The sequence below is a fragment of the Oncorhynchus clarkii genome, chromosome 3 (genome assembly GCF_045791955.1).
Source record: "Oncorhynchus clarkii lewisi isolate Uvic-CL-2024 chromosome 3, UVic_Ocla_1.0, whole genome shotgun sequence".
Classification (NCBI taxonomy): Eukaryota; Metazoa; Chordata; class Actinopteri; order Salmoniformes; family Salmonidae; genus Oncorhynchus; species Oncorhynchus clarkii.
The window spans coordinates 36835245-36854038 of record NC_092149.1 but is presented as its reverse complement, the minus strand read 5'-3'; the positions used below and the strand labels follow the sequence as shown (position 1 = coordinate 36854038).

At 44.5% G+C, this 18794-nt stretch overlaps 1 protein-coding gene across 2 annotated transcripts in view; it reads right to left on the bottom strand.

The window, feature by feature from the left end:
• The window catches only part of LOC139394588 (nuclear factor of activated T-cells, cytoplasmic 1-like), a 76490-nt gene that overhangs the window by 40264 nt on the left and 17432 nt on the right, over positions 1–18794 (bottom strand). For both annotated transcript variants that reach the window (XM_071142701.1, XM_071142696.1), the window contains exons 4-7: positions 16679–16881; positions 12039–12211; positions 10364–10504; positions 966–1021 (exon numbers count right to left, since the gene is read on the bottom strand). In XM_071142701.1, the coding sequence (XP_070998802.1) occupies positions 966–1021; positions 10364–10504; positions 12039–12211; positions 16679–16881 (573 nt within the window). The remainder of the gene's footprint in view (positions 1–965; positions 1022–10363; positions 10505–12038; positions 12212–16678; positions 16882–18794) is intronic.

The window sequence follows — 18794 nt, the reverse complement described above, 5'->3', positions numbered from 1 at the left end:
CTCTCCTCACCATAAGGATTTCTTCATTAACTCCGGAAGCACATGTAGCTTTTCTATGACACGTACAACATTTACCGTCCCCTCTGACGAATCCCCTTTGCCTTGTTTTTATGAAGAGAATGTAGGCCTAAATGTGTGACTGGGCATCAGTAGAATGGTGCACTGGTTTATTTTCTCATTACTTCTCTCGTGAAAACAGCAGGTAAAAAGGGAAGGGGATAATCCACTCTTGGCCAGGCGTCAGGCAGAAGGCCGAGCTCTGACAAAGTGTTTAAGCGCTCATCCTCCCTGAACCAGAAGTTGAACAGTGAACTAAATGTCTGGCTAAGCTGGCTGAAGTGTTTGGTAGGGCAACTGGGCTTGCATCAGTATTCATTAGGCAACAAACTGAAGAAAATGTACTGAAACTGGGAGGGACTACCTAAACTTGTCCAATGAGAAACATGCTTTTTTGTTTGCCATTACAAAGTGGTTTGCTATGGTGTGCCCGAATGAATGTGACCTAGTAGAGAGAAGGTGGTGGTGTGTGTGTGCCCGCATACACATGTGTGTGTTGGCGTGCACGTGTAAATGTGTGTGTTTATTGAGGGATGCTTGTTGATGAAGAAGCAAGATGCTCTAGGTGCAATCACTCTGTTTACTGTGTCTGCCGATGAGGACAGAGAGAAAATGTGTGAAAATTCCATTCAGGATTGCATGGACTAATCAACACGACTAATCTCTCTCCTTGGTAATGTCTTAGCAAAGATTACATCAGCAAAGTGAGTAAGGGGAAGCAAGGGAGGTGAGAGAAGGAAATACAGGGGGAGAGAGGGGGGAGAAAAAGAGAGAGAGAGAGAGGTAATATAATGGAATAGAAAGATGCATAGAATGTATGCGTGAGCCAATTTACACTTTCAATCTTAACAACAGGACTACAACTAATACAGTACTGTGTTTTACTGAAAACACTGAGGACTACTTACAGACTTGAAGGAGTCCTTGTCAACTTTGGCTTCTGTCTCCCATAGGTGGTGTCCATCTATAAAAAAAGGACAACAGAAAATATGAAACACTACATAATCAGACAATATAATTGCAAAAACGAAACTTACGAACGGGGAGCATAGAAATAGCGCACATAGAACAGATCTACTGCTCCATAGACTTGCTTTCGATGAGAATGACAGACCTATAACTCCAATTTCTATGTGAACTTGGTCGGATCGGCCAAAAAGTTACATATTGCAGCTTTAACTCTGCTTCACAAACGCCTTTTGTTCGTTTCATCTTGAGAGTGTGTTGTGGTGTCAAGGCCTCCCTGTCATGCAATGAAAGCCCAGGGATCTGCAGCAGCTGCCGGGAGTCTGTAGCTGTAGCAGTTCTCTCACATTCTTTGGATCTCTCTGGGATTTCATGCCACACCTTCGCGAACAGACACTCTATGCTCTGTTTATTCAATCAGGCCCAAACCACAGCACATTTTCTTACAGCCTATGACTCGTTAGTGGCTGTCAGAAATAGAAGTGACAATATCCAGCCTTTGTGTGTCTGTGTCACTGCCAGTGTCTGTATGTGTATGGCACTGCCATGCTGGCTGGCAATATAGTTTAGTCTATGACACTACCATGCAGTGTTGGCTGGCAATACAATTGTGCCAGTGTGTGTCTGTGGCACCGCCCTGATGTCTATGGCACTGGCTGACTATTAAATTCTTTGTGGTCCTAATTTAACAAGGACTGTGAGACGTGTGAAGTAACAAAGACTAAATACGTTATGGCCATTTGGGCAGCTGAACTAGTATAACCGAAGAGCCAAGTAATAAGTTGAGGTCTCCACACCAAATTGTTCTCCCAAAGTCTTATTTTTCACAATGCAAAAAAAGGGAAGAAAAGATCCAAGTCATGCTTGGCCTGCTATCACTCGTGAAGAAGGGTGGATCTGGGGGTTGGGAGAAAGCTTAGGAGGATGGAAGTCACCATGGATCTGTTTCCAAAAAGCAATATTAAAAAAAGAGGAAAAGAGAAGGAACAGACATTGAAAAAAGATCACAGACCGATGTCTTTATTTGGAGTTCAGGCAGAAGTGAGAGAAGTTAAGAAAGATGAAGTGAGTAAACAGACAACGGTGATATTTCGGTAGGGTGACTAGTATACCTATATGACTGCGATGTGCAGGTGATCGTGATGTACCACGGAACTAATACGCTCGTCAGGCTGCGAGACGGGAAAGAGAGAGACAAAGAGAGTGAGAGATGATAGGGAGTGCTCATGCCTCATATTACATCTGGGGAACCAAGAGGGAATCTCGCCCGCCCCCGCACTGGGACTCCCTCCAAGACGGGAAACCTTAGACGTCAACCCTCCACAAGTAAACATGTTTTTCAGGCTTCTCTCTCGCGCTCTTTCTCTTTTTATCCATTTCTCTCTCGCTCTCATTTTCTTTCCCCCTCTCTCTTCTTCTCCCCCTCTTTAACATTCTCTGTTGATTCACCTCATTTTCACCCTCTGTCTGTTTGTCTTCTACAGAAGCAGAAATGAAACAGACACTCCTACTCTTTTAGAAATAGTTCAGCAAGATTAAACAAAAATAACAAAAGCAGTCATTTCCCCTCTTCTCTCTCTTTCACCTTTGCTGAATCGGGAGACAGCCACGTATGTGGCACGCAAACCTTTTCAAGTCAGAGTGCCGCCAGACTAAACCACAAAACGTTACGTTCTCTCTCTCTCTCTCTCTCTCCCTCTCTCTCCCTCTCCCTCTCTGTGCAACATCTGCAAAACGCTTCCGTTCCGTCAACGGCACCGCCCCTCCCTACTTCGCAGAGCCCCCACCCACACACAACCCCTCCCTCCATCTCCGTCTCTACCTCGGCCTCCTCCTAAACTCTCCCTCTATCAGACTGGTCACAACACAGAGCAGTGGTAGTAGGAGGCATAGCAACTCCCTATACGGGTCAATGACAATTGCACTCAACACATTTACACCAAAAGATTTACACACACACACACACACACACACACACACACACACACACACACACACACACACACACACACACACACACACACACACACACACACACACACACACACACACACACACACACACACACACACACACACACACACACACACACACACACACCTTTGTCTCAAGTAAAGTCCTTTGGGGAAAGATCAGCCAGCTGCCTTTTACTGTGTCAAAACTGGTGGGAAGAGTCCCGAAGACTCACATTGTACAGGAACACACAACAATGGACCTACTGATGAATGAAGCATCATCAGGACACAGATGACAGAGAGTTTGAACAGCCTAACAACAACACAGTCCCTATGTTTATTCTATGTTTATTCTATGATTCATATAATACAGTACATGCTCCCACATGACTACAATAACAATAACCTCCCATTTGTTTTCTTTCTCTATAGTAATTGCTTGGAGATTTGGTTAATGACAGGAGACACAATGTGGAACGCCACACAGAATGGTGGGTCCACTCTGGTGTTTATTGAACCAGAACCATTCTTATCTGGCCTCTCTTACACGTGTCCCTGCACTGACCTGTGGTTGGTTTACACCCAAACACAGAGAGACAGAGAGAGAGAGAGAGCAAGAGAGAGAGATAACTCTCCTCCTACTAAAACATAGGGAAGGGGGCATACCAACAACAGAACAACAACTTCCACTGGCCAAAGAATGTTCACTTTGGTGGTTTTGGGAATGGAAAATTTTATTCGCCCCGACTTAATTGCAGAGGCACTCGTGAAACAAGCCAGCCTTATTTTTCGACTTTCGGCGAATTTAATTTCGGAGGTGTATTTTTTTCTCTCTCTATCCCTCTTTCCTGTTTATATAATACAGTAGGTTATCAAATTTTTATAAAATCCTGCTGCAAAAAACGTCAGTAAATTTAGAGCCAAAATAGCAGGCAAAACCACATGCCAAACAGGGTCCATCACACACAAGACCAGGGGTTGTCTTCTGTTTCTCTAGGACACCTGCTACCTGCCAGCCCTAACACTGGTAAAATCTGTCAACAGGGTGGTAGGGTGGAAAAGTTAGGGGATCCAGGAAGAAGTGGGATCGAGGCTAGAGGTGCTGGGCTGGGGGGGGGGGGGGGGGTAGACCTGACATCTCTTTCCCTGCTGTGGAGCTATATCTGTGCTGTATGCTCCAGACGTCAGAGGCACAGCTCCAATCACACCAGATGTAAAAGCTATCCTGCTCACAAGGGAATTCCCTCCCTCCCCTCTGAGTCAGAGTGTAGGCTTTCCCCAGCACTCCCTTCCTCCTCTCCTCCTTGCCCCACTCCCTCCGTGCATGGAAATCAGGGAAAGCAAGAACGTACGCTCGACGAGGAGCACCAGGTATGCCTTCCTGCTCCCGTGCCAAAACGAGAGGGTTGAGCAAAGTAAAAATGCACACACACACATGCACGCACACAAACACACACGCAAACACAAACACACACATAAACACACCCCCTCCCACACACACACACCACCACCGTAATAAAAAATAACAGAGACATCATAGCTAATCCAACTGAGCAGCAACACAAAAATGGAAAGTCTCTGAGATGTGGAAAGGAAAAAGATGCACTACTAAAGCCTCTAAAACAGTACTTACTGGTACAGGAGTGTGAGACTCTCAAACACAGAAAAACAATGCTCCGTCAACACATCAACTGTGATCACTCTCAACCCACATCATACTTTACCCCTGAGTCAGAGGGAAGAGGGCATGGGGCATGCAAAGGGTAACTTATTAATCACGTGATAACTTCAACAGTTCTCTCAACAAAACTTGGGTGAAATATCACAGACACTGTACTGTGTGGCTGAACAGAACAGTGGACACGTTGGACACAACCTTATAACACATATCGGTCTCAGAGCTTGGAGTGCGAAGATAATAGCCATCTCCAAAACCTTGTTGGAACTCAATCACTAAGCAGAGAGTCAACAGTGAGAATCGACAGTGAGAGTCAACAATGTGAAACACACCCAAGGAACGGATACAGGACATCCACTAGTGGACAATATCCGCCTCTTCTGCCCCTGGCTTTCCTGAACAGCACTTTGTCTCACCCTGCCTGTGCCCCCTCCCCTCTTCTCCTCCTCCCTCCCTCCTCCCCCTCTGTTCTTGTCTGTTCCGCTTCGCCTCTCTTCAGGGAATCCTTCGCAGATGAGTCACTGAAAACACTTCCTACTGAACACACAAACAGGCCCGTAGGCTAGCTACCAGACACTAGCTACCCTACCCCTCAGCGGCAGCACACACAGAGACATGTACTCACACACATGCACACACACATACATGCACACTCTGTTTGCATCAGTCATCCTGCAGGTCCTTGATGCAGAACAATGGGGACGGCCTTAGCATTTGAAAAGTAGAAGTCATTATTTTTCTGGGCACATTAAACCCTCCCGTAGTGCCACCATCCATGAGCTCTGCTCTTTTGTTACAGAGAAGGGGATTGAGAAACAAGCAAAACAACACACGAGAGAGAGAGGGAGAGAGGGAGAGAGGGAGAGGAACAGAAAGACAGTCCATGAGCCTCTTACATGGATACCGGTCGACTACAAATCTTAACCACTGTTATTGTGACAACAAATCAATCCCTTTTTGAAAACGGACAATTCATTATATATCGCCAAATCAAACTATATCTCAGTACAGATAATGTAGTTTTAGTTCGAACAATAGATGAGGTAAAAAGGTCAATGGCATGCAGGATTTTGTGACGCCGTCATTGGCACACATTCACACTCGTACTACACCGGCTCCGACGCTCGTTGGATGTGGCAGGGCTTGCAAACTATTAAAGACCACAAAGGAAAGCACAGCTGAGAGCTGCCCAGTGACACGAGCCTACCAGATGAGCTAAATCACTTCTATGCTTGCCTCGAGGCAAGTAACACTGAAACATGCACAAGATCATCAGCTGTTCCGGACGACAGTGTATGAGATCACGCTCTCCGCAGCCATTGTGAATAAAACCTTTAAATAGGTCAACATTCACAAGGCTGCTGGGCCAGACGGATTACTAGGACGTGTACTCCGAGCATGCGCTGACCAACTGGCAAGTGTCTTCACTGACATTTTCAACCTCTCCCAAAACTGCCTATATGACTACCGATCTGAAGCACTCACATCTGTAGCCATGTAATGCTTTGAAAGGCTGGTCATGGCTCACATCAACACCATTATCCCAGAAACCATAGACCCACTACAATTTGCATACCAACCCAACAGATCCACAGATGATGCAATCTCTATTGCACTCCACACTGCCCTTTCTCACCTGGACAAAAGTAACACCTATGTGAGAATGCTATTCATTGACTACAGCTCAGCGTTCAACACCATAGTGCCCTCAAAGCTCCTCACCAAGCTAAGGACCCTGGGACTAAACACCTCCCTCTGAAACTGGATCTTGGACTTCCTGACGGGCCGCCCCCAGGTGGTAAGGGTAGAAAACAACACATCTGCCATGTTGATCCTCAACACCTCCTGTACTCCTTGTTCACTTATGACTGAACGGCCAGGCACGACTCCAACACCATCATTAAGTTTGCTGATGACACAACAGTGGTAGGCCTGGTCACCGACAACGACGAGACAGCCTATAGGGAGGAGGTCAGAGACCTGACCGTGTGGTGCAAGGACAACAACCTCTCCCTCAACGTGATCAAGACCAAGGAGATTGTGGACTACAGGAAAAGGAGGACCGAGCACATCCCCATTCTCATCGATGGGGCTGCAGTGGAGCAGGTTGAGAGCTTCAAGTTTCTTGGCGTCCACATCACCAACAAACTAACATGGTCCACACCAAGACAGTCGTGAAGAGGGCACGACAAAACCTATTCCCCCTCAGGAGAAAAGATTTGGCATGGTTCCTCAGATCCTCAAAAGGTTTAACAAGCTGCACAATCAAGGTCATCATGACCGGTTGCATCACTGCCTGGTGTGGCAACTGCTCAGCCTCCGACCGCAAGACACTACAGAGGGTAGTGCGTAGGGCCCAGTACATCACCGGGGTCAAGCTTCCTGCCATCCAGGACCTCTATACCAGGCGTTGTCAGAGGAAGGCCCTAAAAATTGTCAGACTCCAGCCACCCTAGTCATAGACTATACAAGCATTTTACTCCGATTTAAACCTCAACATATAGTGAAATACACCAATAAACTTAGATTTGATTTACACATATGACACACATTGAAAGACAAACTCATTTTTCTGGGGGGAAATATGGAGATTGGGGATCTTCCTCCCACAGCATCTTTCCCCCATGCGTTTCCAAGGAAATTCCATTGTTTTGGTCGAGTTTCATTGTCCTCTTCACCCCATCTATTGAACATCCTACAATAAAGACTGTAGAGCACCAGGTAGAACTCCACAGCCAAAGAAAATGTCTAAATATCAAATATGGGCGTTGAAGTATAGTAGGAAGGAGGTGCCCTCTCTGTGCAGCAATGGAATACCACGACATAGTTTGGCATAGAAAGCTCAAGTTAGGTCAAGTTAAGTCCTGTCTGTTGCTCTTTTGTAGCTCTTTAAGAATAGATTGTTGGAATTTTCCGGGGAGGTGTTTATTGGAGCACGTCTTGGAAAGTGAGCAGCTCTCCAAACCTTTAGTCGCTGCAGCAGTAATGGATGTCACCGCTGGAACACAAGCAGTGACGGCTACAGCGTGTGTGTGTGTGTGTGTGTGTGTGTGTGTGCGTGCGCTTTTACTTTTACAATGTAATATAAAACCATATTCATGGTTTACAACTTTAATATAATTCGATTTTATTGGATAGCTTTTTCCTTTTCCACTTTTTTTGTCTTCCGACCGAAATCAACAATAAGACTTTTCTCAAACTGCAATATTATGTGAACAAAATGCCAAGATGTCATTCTATATGAAACATTTAAATAGAGCATAAGAACATTTCTACAGATGTATCAACTCCTGTGAAGTGGCTATTATACAAAGGTTTCTGTGTGTGTGTGTGTGTGTGTGTGTGTGTGTGTGTGTGTGTGTGTGTGTGTGTGTGTGTGTGTGTGTGTGTGCGTGTGTGTGTGTGTGTGTGTGTGTGTGTGTGTGTGCGTGTGCGTGTGTCTGAGTGTGTGAGCCTGAGTGTGTGTGTGTGTGTGTGTGTGTGTGTGTGTGTGTGTGTGTGTGTGTGTGTGTGTGTGTGCGTGTAGTACTGTGATAATGAGCTTTGAGCTGGGAGACCCTTGGAAGTACTGGGTCCTTTATTGCTTACAAAAGAGCAGACAAAGCAGACAGACACTGAGACAGGGTCAGGGAGAAGGAGGGGGCATGAAAATAAATCCCTCACTTTGTGCACCCTCTCAGAAGTCTCGCTCCCTGGACGCCACTGAGAAGGAAAACAAGCCACTGAAATGTCGATAGCAGGCAGCCGTGTGGGGATCCCTGGAGCACAGGACTCCACACCACCCTGGCTAATCGCTTTAACGGGCCGACGAGGAGAGAGAAAGATAGTGAGGACAGGGCTGGGAAAGAGCGAGAGGGAATGAGAGAGCGGAAGGAGAAGGGGGGGGGGGGGTGGATGATGAAAGGTGAAGGGAGGAAAAGGGGCGAGAAGGTGCTAGACGAGACAGGGCTTCCCTCTCTTCAGGGATCCCCCTTCATGTGGAGTTAGTCAGACATGGGGAGACTCCCAGCACATGAACAAGTCAATCTCTCCCTCTTCTCACCCCGGTGGGCTCTAAGGGGCTGAGGGGTGAGCCAGCCGGCAGGGTGAGAGAGACCCAATGACACAACTGTGGCGGGGTAAGGGGTTGATAAAGGGGTTTCGGGGGTGAGAGGCTACTTTTGGCAGCAGGAGGTGTTCCATGACAGGGAGACTCCAAGGCCAATAGTACCAGGCGTGGGGAAATCCTCTCCAAAAAACAGGAGCAAATTGCCATCTTCACCCAGGAGAAAACAGACAGCCTCTCAAGAGATAATGACGTGTCAGGGCTGATGCTTCAAGTATTGTACCAGTCTACTGAGTTGACCTGGAGTTGGAATGTACCTATAAGTCGTCTTTCTGAATAACACCTCCTCGATAGCTTGCCGAGCAACTCCAAATCATTCCTACGAGGATAAATGAAGACACTTTCTCTTCTCACAGCACAAACATTTTGAAACACAAGCAGTAAATGTCAGTTAACAAATGCCCCAAAAACACCACAGACAGTATATCTATATAAACCAATAATGAAGAAAGGTCAGATTTTCCTCTTTCCTTGGAAAACGTCTACAGCTATCCACTATCTCCTCATGATCATCATCATCATCACCATCATCACGTGTGTTTACACAGACCAGACTTGGCCAGTACAGTTGCCTTTGATTCACTGGACCCAATCAAGGAAATGACTGTTTGTAAACTTGATCACCAGTGTCTTCACATAGTCGTCTCTCCTCTCACTCCCACACAGAGAGGAAACGAATGGGAAAAATATTAAATGTAAAAGTAATAACAAATCACACTGCAGGAGGGGGGAGACAGTGTGTGTGTGTGTGTGTGTGTGTGTGTGTGTGTGTGTGTGTGCATGTGTGCATGTGACAGCATGAGAGAGAGATAAGAAGTGTGATAGAGAGAGATAGAGAGAGATAGAGAGAGAGAGAGAGAGAGAGAGAGAGAGAGAGAGAGAGAGAGAGAGAAAAATAATAGGGAAGAAATGTACAGGTACAGATGCCATGCCTTAATTTGATCATCCTTCTGTTGCAGGAAATGCAAACTTCTTGTATATTCAAGGTTTAAAAAGGCTTCTAAAGTTGGTCATTTCCACTTTGAAATTTCAGACTTGATTTTCCCTTACAAAAAAATGTATCACCCCCTACAAAAATGTCCAATAATTATAATCATGTTGCTGCAGGATTATTTTCCTGTTGTAGCAAACTGTCTCAAATTAAGATCCTACATCTGTACGAAGGTAACTTGAAAGATGTGAGCGAGAGAGAGAGAGAGAGAGAGAGAGAGAGAGAGAGAGAGAGAGAGAGAGAGAGAGAGAGAGAGAGAGAGAGAAGCAAAGAAAGAAAGAGACGTTGCACATGCCCCGCTTGTGATTCATTCCTTAACTTGTGGCGAGCGTCACTAAACAGGCAATGGAAACTTCTACAAATGTAAATACGGTTCGGTTAAAAATATAGTTCCTTAATGCACACCACATGTGGCTCCCTGGCAGACCCTGCTCTATTTTGACGGGAGGAGACCGAGGGAACGCAATGAAGGGAGAGAGAGAGAGAGAGAGAGAGAGGCAGACAGAGGGATAACTTAAACGTGAGATATTAAGGAAGAGTGTGAGAGAAAGAGATAAAGATATATAGAGAACGATAGAGAGAGATAGTGTGTGTAGCGGCTCCTAATTTACCTTGGGCCTTCTCCACGAACACCACCTTGGAGTCTGGCAGAAAGTTGTGTCCGTTAAGGAGGATCTTCTTTCCCCCCGTGGCGGGGTAGCTGTCCAGGCTCTGCTTCTCTACCAGGGGCAGCTCCTGTGCCGAACGCTGGGCTGGAGGAGGGACAGACAGAGAGACAGACAGGCAGGCAGGCAGACAGACAGACACGAGGAGAGCGTGTTAATTCACATCCAACTTGGCACAATAGCTGGACAAAAAAATAATAAAACAGTGAGCGGATATACACTTTATACTGCATACACAACAGCACTCTATACTGCTCAAGCTTTCCTCACCCACTCCCCATCCGCCCCCGGACCTCCAGATCCCCTACCTCCCTAACTCTGCCATGTCACAGCAGGAGTTGCTTAGCAACCGCCTTATCAGTTTTCAAATGGCTTTTTAACACCACTGGCTATTTTCTGATTTTCAGACAACATATGTTTTTGTTTTTTTTAAACGTGAAATATATAAAAATGGATCAAAACAATATTTATCTGGTGACCCAATCAGCTTTTTTAATTTCTAGATTCATTATTTTTTATATTCACCCAGGGAGGAACAAGCCAAATAACGAGTCATACTTTAGTCCTACTTTATCCACCACCTGTCTCTGCTTTTATCAATGCACCTCGGGGGTTCTTGGTTATCAAGACCATGTTCACAGCCAGACGCACAATGCTCCGTCATTACATCACTATGCAATTGACTTGACTCATTCAGTCATCTGTAATAATGATCCATCAGTCCATTGTAAAAAAAAATAAAAAATTGCAGTAATCAATCAAAACATGTGTCATCATCAACCTTGGACTAGAAACTACAAGACTAGCACATTCCTACCACCCATCACACATAGTCTATCACACACACACACACACACACACACACACACACACACACACACACACATATATACACACACACATATTCACACACATATACACACACATATACACACACACAAACACACCCAAACACACACGCACACACACTCAACTGATTGACATAGTTAGCGGTTTCTATACACACTTCCAACCCCGCGAGATCTAGAGCTGGCAAATGACCCTTCATACACCTCTGATAATAGGGTCACCTCACCACAATAAGTTAGGCATAGAGTCATAAAATGCACTGAGGGATATATGACATGCAGTGGGGCAAAAAAGTATTTAGTCAGCCACCAATTGTGCAAGTTCTCCCACTTAAAAAGATGAGAGAGGCCTGTAATTTCATCATAGGTACGCTTCAACTATGACAGACAAAATGAGATTTTTTTTTCAGAAAATCACATTGTAGGATTTGTAATTAATTTACTTGCAAATTATGGTGGAAAATAAGTATTTGATCACCTACAAACAAGCAAGATTTCTGGCTCTCACAGACCTGTAACTTCTTCTTTAAGAGGCCTAACCTCACAGTTATCAATGAAAGCACAACGCATTCAACAACTTGGCAAATTACTTTCATCATATAAAGATTTGAATTGGGTCCAAAAGGCCACATCATACTAATTTCCATGCTAAGAGAGTGTTATTGGTTTGTGTGTGTGCACCTGTGGATATGTGTGGTCATAAGGAAAAGTCATTGTGTGTGTGTGTGTGTGTGTGTGTGTGTGTGTGCACGCACACATGCGTGTATACTCACAGCACTCGATGGGGTTGGAGGAGGCCTGTAGGGAGATGGTCCTGCCATTGGGCTGGTTGATGTGCACACGGAACACCATCCTCACACGCGTGTTTTTGCGCCCGATGTCGGTCTCGCCCTTGCGCAGCTCAATGTCAGAGTTCCGCAGCTTCAGAATCCCTGCACAGTCAATGCTGTCACACAGGGGAGAGGGTACATTTTAGCATCAGCATACTGGTACTAATCAATATACTGTCTGGATGAGCACTATGCTACTGCTTGTCTCCAGAATCCAGAGTTTATTAGCCCACCATGATCATCAGACTACATTGAGACATAGATTACAGATGGAATATACTACTGTATCATCATACTGTATCATCATACTGTCATCATACTGTGTCATCATATAAACATAAAAAAGTACAGTATATTATTATTACGTCATCATCATGAGGCCATAGAGACATCTATAATGCAGATGTACTAGTTAGTTCACTGTCATGAACAGGTCCTGGAACGAGGGGTTGCTTTAAATGCGGAAGACGGTTGACACATTTCAGTTGAAGGCATTCAGTTGTACAATTGACTAGGTATCCCCCTTTCCCCTATTTGATCAAAGAGACCAGGGCCAGATCCACAAAGCCTCTCCCAAGGTTTATGCTTACCTCTCCCAAGGTAAGCATAAAATATGATTAATTATGATTTAAAAGGCAAAACGGATCCTAGATCAGCACTCCGACTCAGAGACGTCTCGTCTAAAGTTCCGGATCACAGATATCGGAAGTCCAGCAGAACACTACTGAGTCACTCCCCATTTCTTCTAAGAACAACATTAATTTGTTTATGTGACTTTTAATATTCCTGGCTCCCCAGAATACAGCTCTCTGGAGCAATCTTCAGGGTCGTGTTCATTAGGGCAAGTAACTGAAAACGCTTTAAAACTATTTGCAACTGTTTCACTCAGTTTATCGTCTATTAGTGCCTAATGAACACCGCCCAGGCCTTTGGTCTCTCCACCGTCACTTTCCAGAGGAGAAGCCCATTGGTTGCCGCCTGCATTCTCACAGCCACTTTATAACCCTCTGTCTACTCCCCCCCCCCCCCCCCACATTTCAAACATTTACGGTTTCAACCTCACTAACCAATGCCACATTTAGCTGCAGACTTGTTTTTTTAATTTGCTGTCTTTATTTATTTTATTTCATTTAATATATATATTTTTTTGCGGGAGGATTTTCCTTCTTAGGGGGAAAAAGGCATCACTTTTCAGACAGGCCTTTCAAGAAATTTAACTAAAACCAAAAGGTTGCTGGTAAAAAGTCAAGAAATACATATGGGATATGGCTTGGCGTTTCAATAATTTGACATTGTAGCTTTTTGGGTGGAATTCCTGGAACATGTTAAATGTCAAGTTTTATTCAAATCTATTTTTCCCCTTCACTTTGGTCTATCTGAATGAGATTTGTATTTTTTATGTTTTTTAAAGAACACTTACAACAAGTTTCTTTAGTGGCTCAAGCATGATGTAAGTGTTCAGTCACGCAGTTATTGTTTTAAAACAAACACATTAGAGGTAGTACGCCATGCTCTGTTTTTACTGTCAAACGACTGTTGGAATGAACATTAGTGTCTCTTTTCATGAACTATGGTGTGGAGCAGCCAATCACGGCTTGTACCAGTGATATGTTGAAGTCAGCTCAAAGTCAAGATCTGTACGGACGGCATGGCGACTGTTGGTCATAAAAAACACTGCCAGATGTATCCTACACTTGTGGTGGAACAGTGTCACTGCAAAACATTAAGACTGCAATGGTGGAAAGGGAAAGGGGGATACCTAGTCAGTTGTACAGGACAGGTGGCGGGAAACGGTTACCGAACAAAAACTGGATATGCAGGTTGATGGTTCACTTGACATTTGTTTGTCAAATCAAAATGAACTGACAAATGTTGAGTGGAATTGTTTTTTTCTCACCCAACAACAACTCTACTTGTTCAGTGAATGTTACATGATTCAAAATCATAGTATAGAAGTAGCCCAGAATGTTCTAGATTCTCAGAGACAACATACTGTGTAATAAAGCTACTGGCTACTATCCATTTCAATGGGTGGATACTAAACCACAGATAAAACTTTATCAGTGACAATAGGGAAGAAAGAGATAGATTGATATGTGCCTGGCGTCTGACATCCGTTGTCTACAGTACCGGCTATGTAACGTCCCACACAGTGAGCGAGCGAGAGAGAGCTGACGTGAGAGCAAAGGGCTGGCCGGAGTGTTATCAGGCTGACTGTTAACAGCTCAATGGAAAGACTCCGTCAGCGACCGACCCTCCTCAGACAGACCCTGGCCTTCCAGCCAGTCGATAGAGAGAGAAAACATGGGCTGTGTTCATTAGACACCAAACAGATGAAAACAGACTGAAACATGGAAGGACTACCTGGACTAAGAAATGCTCATTTACTTTTCTGTCGCGAAAACACTTTAAAACGTTTTCAATAGCGTGACCTAATGGACACTACCCTGGCCTACAATGTTCTACCCTAACCCCGAGGCTCAGTTCTACAATATCCTTTCACTGCTCTCTCGCTCTAGCTTATACGGTGACGACAAAAGGGGAAACCTGACGTCATCTGAATAGTTTTCTCGAATATCAGATTTATCCATTGTGCCCTGTAAAGTGTAATGGCTGAAGTTCCTCAAAGTATCCCCTGTCTAGATTTGATACATTATAAAGGGGCAGTATAGCATTGTTGGAAATGGAAGGTTCAACTCTGTTAAACCAAATAAGTTCATTTTCCAGTCAAAGAGATCTGATATCTCATGGTGCTTGCCAAATATCTTCGTAACCTCCCACAATATCGAAACAAATATTAAAATAAGCTTTAACTTAATATAAGCCCATTCAATCTACACCAGTTCCTCTAAAAAAGCTACAGTTCAGTAGGTGGTGATGGAGCTTGAGTTGAGATTTAGCTGCCTTCTCCATCAGAGAAAGTCCTGGGCCTCGGGACAGCAGATCAATTGTGACCTGAACAGAGCCCCAGGGCAGGAGCTGCTGCCTGGGTACCCTGCGGAGCGCAACCTTCTGACCTTCTGGAGATCCGGAGTTGGAGAGTGATTTACAGCTGCACACAAGGATATAGTGATTTCAAGAATTGGGTATTTTTAAGTACACGGCAGATTGGGTGCAATGGGGAGAAAACCAACAGAAATGAGGCCTATTGGATTTCCTGGGCATTATTCCTTTTAGACTTCTACATTATGTACTGCACTGTATTAGGCATGCTTTGGGTGTCTTTCTTGGTGACTGCAATGGTACCATTTTTAACACTAGAAGCGCAGAGGCAGTCCTTTTGACTGCATATGACTTTAAAATAGAAAACTCTCTGCCATTGTTAGTCATGCCCCCCTCCTATATAATAAGTTGGTTAGAATTCCGATATCACAAACAGAACTTGTGTTATAAGCAGTTTTTTGCAGGGAAGACGTTTTGTTTCCAATATAATATGAGAAAGAGCAGATTCTGAGGTTTCCAAAACACTTTTGTTAAACAACTCTCAAAATTGAAGAGATGGGCTTCCCGGGTGGCGCAGTGGTCTAGGGCACTGCATCGCAGTGCTAGCTGTGCCACCAGAGACTCTGGGTTCGCACCCAGGCTCTGTCGCAGCCGGCCGTGACCAGGAGGTCTGCGGGGCGACGCACAATTTGCCTAGCGTCGTCCGGGTTAGGGAGGGTTTGGCCAGTAGAAATATCCTTGTATCATCGAGCACTAGCGACTCCTGTGGCGGGCCGGGCACAGCATACGCTAACCAGGTCGCCAGCACAGTGTTTCCTCTGGCTATCAGGTTGGATGCACGCTGGGTTAAGAAGCAGTGCGGCTTGGTTGGGTTGTGTTTTGGAGGATGCATGGCTTTCGACCTTCCGAGCCCGTATGGGAGTTGTAGCGAGACACGATAGTAACTACTAACAATTGGATACCACGAAATTGGGGAGAAAAAATTGGGGGTAAAATTCCCCAAATAAAATAAAAAATTATAAATCTTGCCAAGAATAACTGCTGTTTCATGCGCTCCACATGTGAGCAAGCAGCAGCAGATAGCTTACTGCAGGGTTCCCCAACAGAAAGCCCACAGGGGATTTTATTTGCCCCCACCCAAGTTTTGTGAGCAAAACAAAACAAAGTAAAAAAAATATATATATAATAAAATACCAGAAAATCAGCTCCAAGTGATTTTAATTTTGGAAATCCGTTCCCAAAGTGTTCCCACACACAATAGAAAGACACATGATCGTATAGAAATGTAAGCAAAGTTTGAAATTATTCAGTTTTTGTCAAATATTATATCTGTTTGGGCTTCTTGCGGTCAATTTGCAGTCTACATATTATTTGTAATTATGTTCCTGTCCCCTGATCATCCGCTCAAGGTCAAATCTGCCTGCGGCTGAATCTAGTTGATTAAGCCTGGCCTACAGTAACATAAACAAATGAAAATGATATTGTGTTTTAATGTTACCCAAGACCTTCATAAACACAACCAAATTAGAATGAAATATGAAATGCATTTATGACACTGTTAGAATGTTGAGAGAGAGAGAGAGAGAGAGAGAGAGAGAGAGAGATAGAGAGAGGGGAGAGTGGAAAAGACAAGGACTCACATGGCTCGCATGTTGTTCTCAGGCAGCAGAGGGATCTCCAGCACCTTCGTGTTGGACTGCAGGGCCTCGTGGCTGGCGGTAGAGACAGTCTTGCCCGTGATGCGGTGGACCTGGTAGAAGGCGTGCGGTCGCAGGAGGCGGTCGTCTGCGGTCCCGATGAACAGCTGCAGGGTAAGGGGCTCGCTCTCCATGTAACCGTAGAGCTGGCGGGAGAACAAAGAAGTCCAGGTGAGACCCAACGCCGGGTTTTAAAGCACCTCATAAACAACCCGTCATTTGGGGAAACAGAGATTGAACACCACATCAGGTACCGATAGTTAAGAAGCCCTTTAATGATTGCTTTTAGTGAAGTTTGTTTGGGGGGAGGTTTCAGAAAATAGGCCCTTTGGTCGGATTTGGTTTTCGGTCGGGTTGGAGACCCGTTTCCAGATTCTTGGAGTCTTCTGTTTTTCAAATTTGGGAGCGGTTTGTTAATGTACATCCCTTTAGGGGAAGGTTAAAGAGGGTTTTGATATTTTGGAGGTAGTCTGTCTGGGGTAGAGATCTTCTGGGCAGCCAGACACAAGTGCTGATGGAGAGGTTGGCTTCCCATCACTTCACTGTTCATTAAAACCTCACAGCCGCCATAAAAAAAGTGCCCAAGGAGAGGCTAGCAGTCGACAGTGACTCAATGGAAAGTGACCGTTTTGGAGACCAAATAGAAAACCAAGATGATAATTTAAAAGTCAGCCTAAGAGCATGATGCACAATGTTTATGAGGATTTTATCCCCTCGGCAATGGACTGAAGTTAGTAAACATAAATTTGCATGTCAGAAAAGGAGTTGAATTCATAAGGGGTAATCATAAACAGTATTTTGGCAATCTATGTTGAATATTTCTGCTGATGCACAATACGTATTAAGTATTTTAAATGCAATCCTTTATAGAATTGCTTTTTAATGTGATCAGCAAAATCTCAAGAACAATAAATCCTAGATGATTAGTAGCTCCACATGTATTCAATAAATGTCTTGTACACACAATATCAAAATACCAATGTCTATGAGAAAATATAAATTCTGGTCGAAAGTGACACACACTCAATTGAAACAAAATGTCATGACTCTTTATCGATTTGTACATATTTCTTAGTCTCGGGGCTCTCAACGAATCATCTGAGCGTGAATCGTCGACCAGCCATGACCAGCCATCATTAACGTAGAGAGCACTCAATCGATTCACTTTATATGTGTGTGTTGTATTGACCTGCTTGCTCCCTTATCAATAAGTGATTAAAGATTTAGTTTAAGTACAACTCTGACTTGTGTGACAAGTTTGTCTCTCCTCATTTGATAGTAAAGAAATGAACCACCACATTCTACATTGTTGATTACATTCTTCTGCGTTTGGTCCTAATAAATTATAAACTCAGTTGCCTTGTGGTTATAGAGCACCCTGAGGTTGGAATATGGAAGTCTGGCCGAGTCATACCAAAGACTGTAAAAATCGGACCCAATGCGTCTCCACTTGGCACACAGGAGATTGACTAAGGATAAGACCCTGCGATAGACTAGCGTCCTGTCCAGGGGGTGTACTTGTACATTAAGCTGCCTCACACTACAGAAGCAGGGGATAGGCTCTGGCTATGAGCTCAGGCTACTTACTATTTGGTTGCAAAATACAGAAGAAAATCTGTATCCACATTTGCACGGATAGCTTGACTTTCACACAAAGAAAACACCAGGTCACAGTGAAGCAAGGATAGCTTAATTGCAAGTTGCTCACTCCCTTTAAAAACATTCACATACTTGTGCCTAGCATGCTGACAGCATACAATCCCTTGGCCTCTGGGCATTTATGAACCTGCATTATGATTTTCATTAAAGCCTATGAAGCTCAGGAGCGGAACCAGAGAAGGTGTCACACAGAGATGAAAGAGGCCCCGGTATCGGAACCACCACTTCAAACAGTTATACACTTCCCCTCTTCCTCTCACGGACCACCTTAAGCTGCTACAGATTCCCCAATAAAAGCAAGTACAGCAAAAAACAGGGATGTAAATCGAGCTAAGACGGCTACTACTTAGTACTACTCAGTAAACTCAGTAGACTATCGTTGCTGAGTGTGATCTCCAAT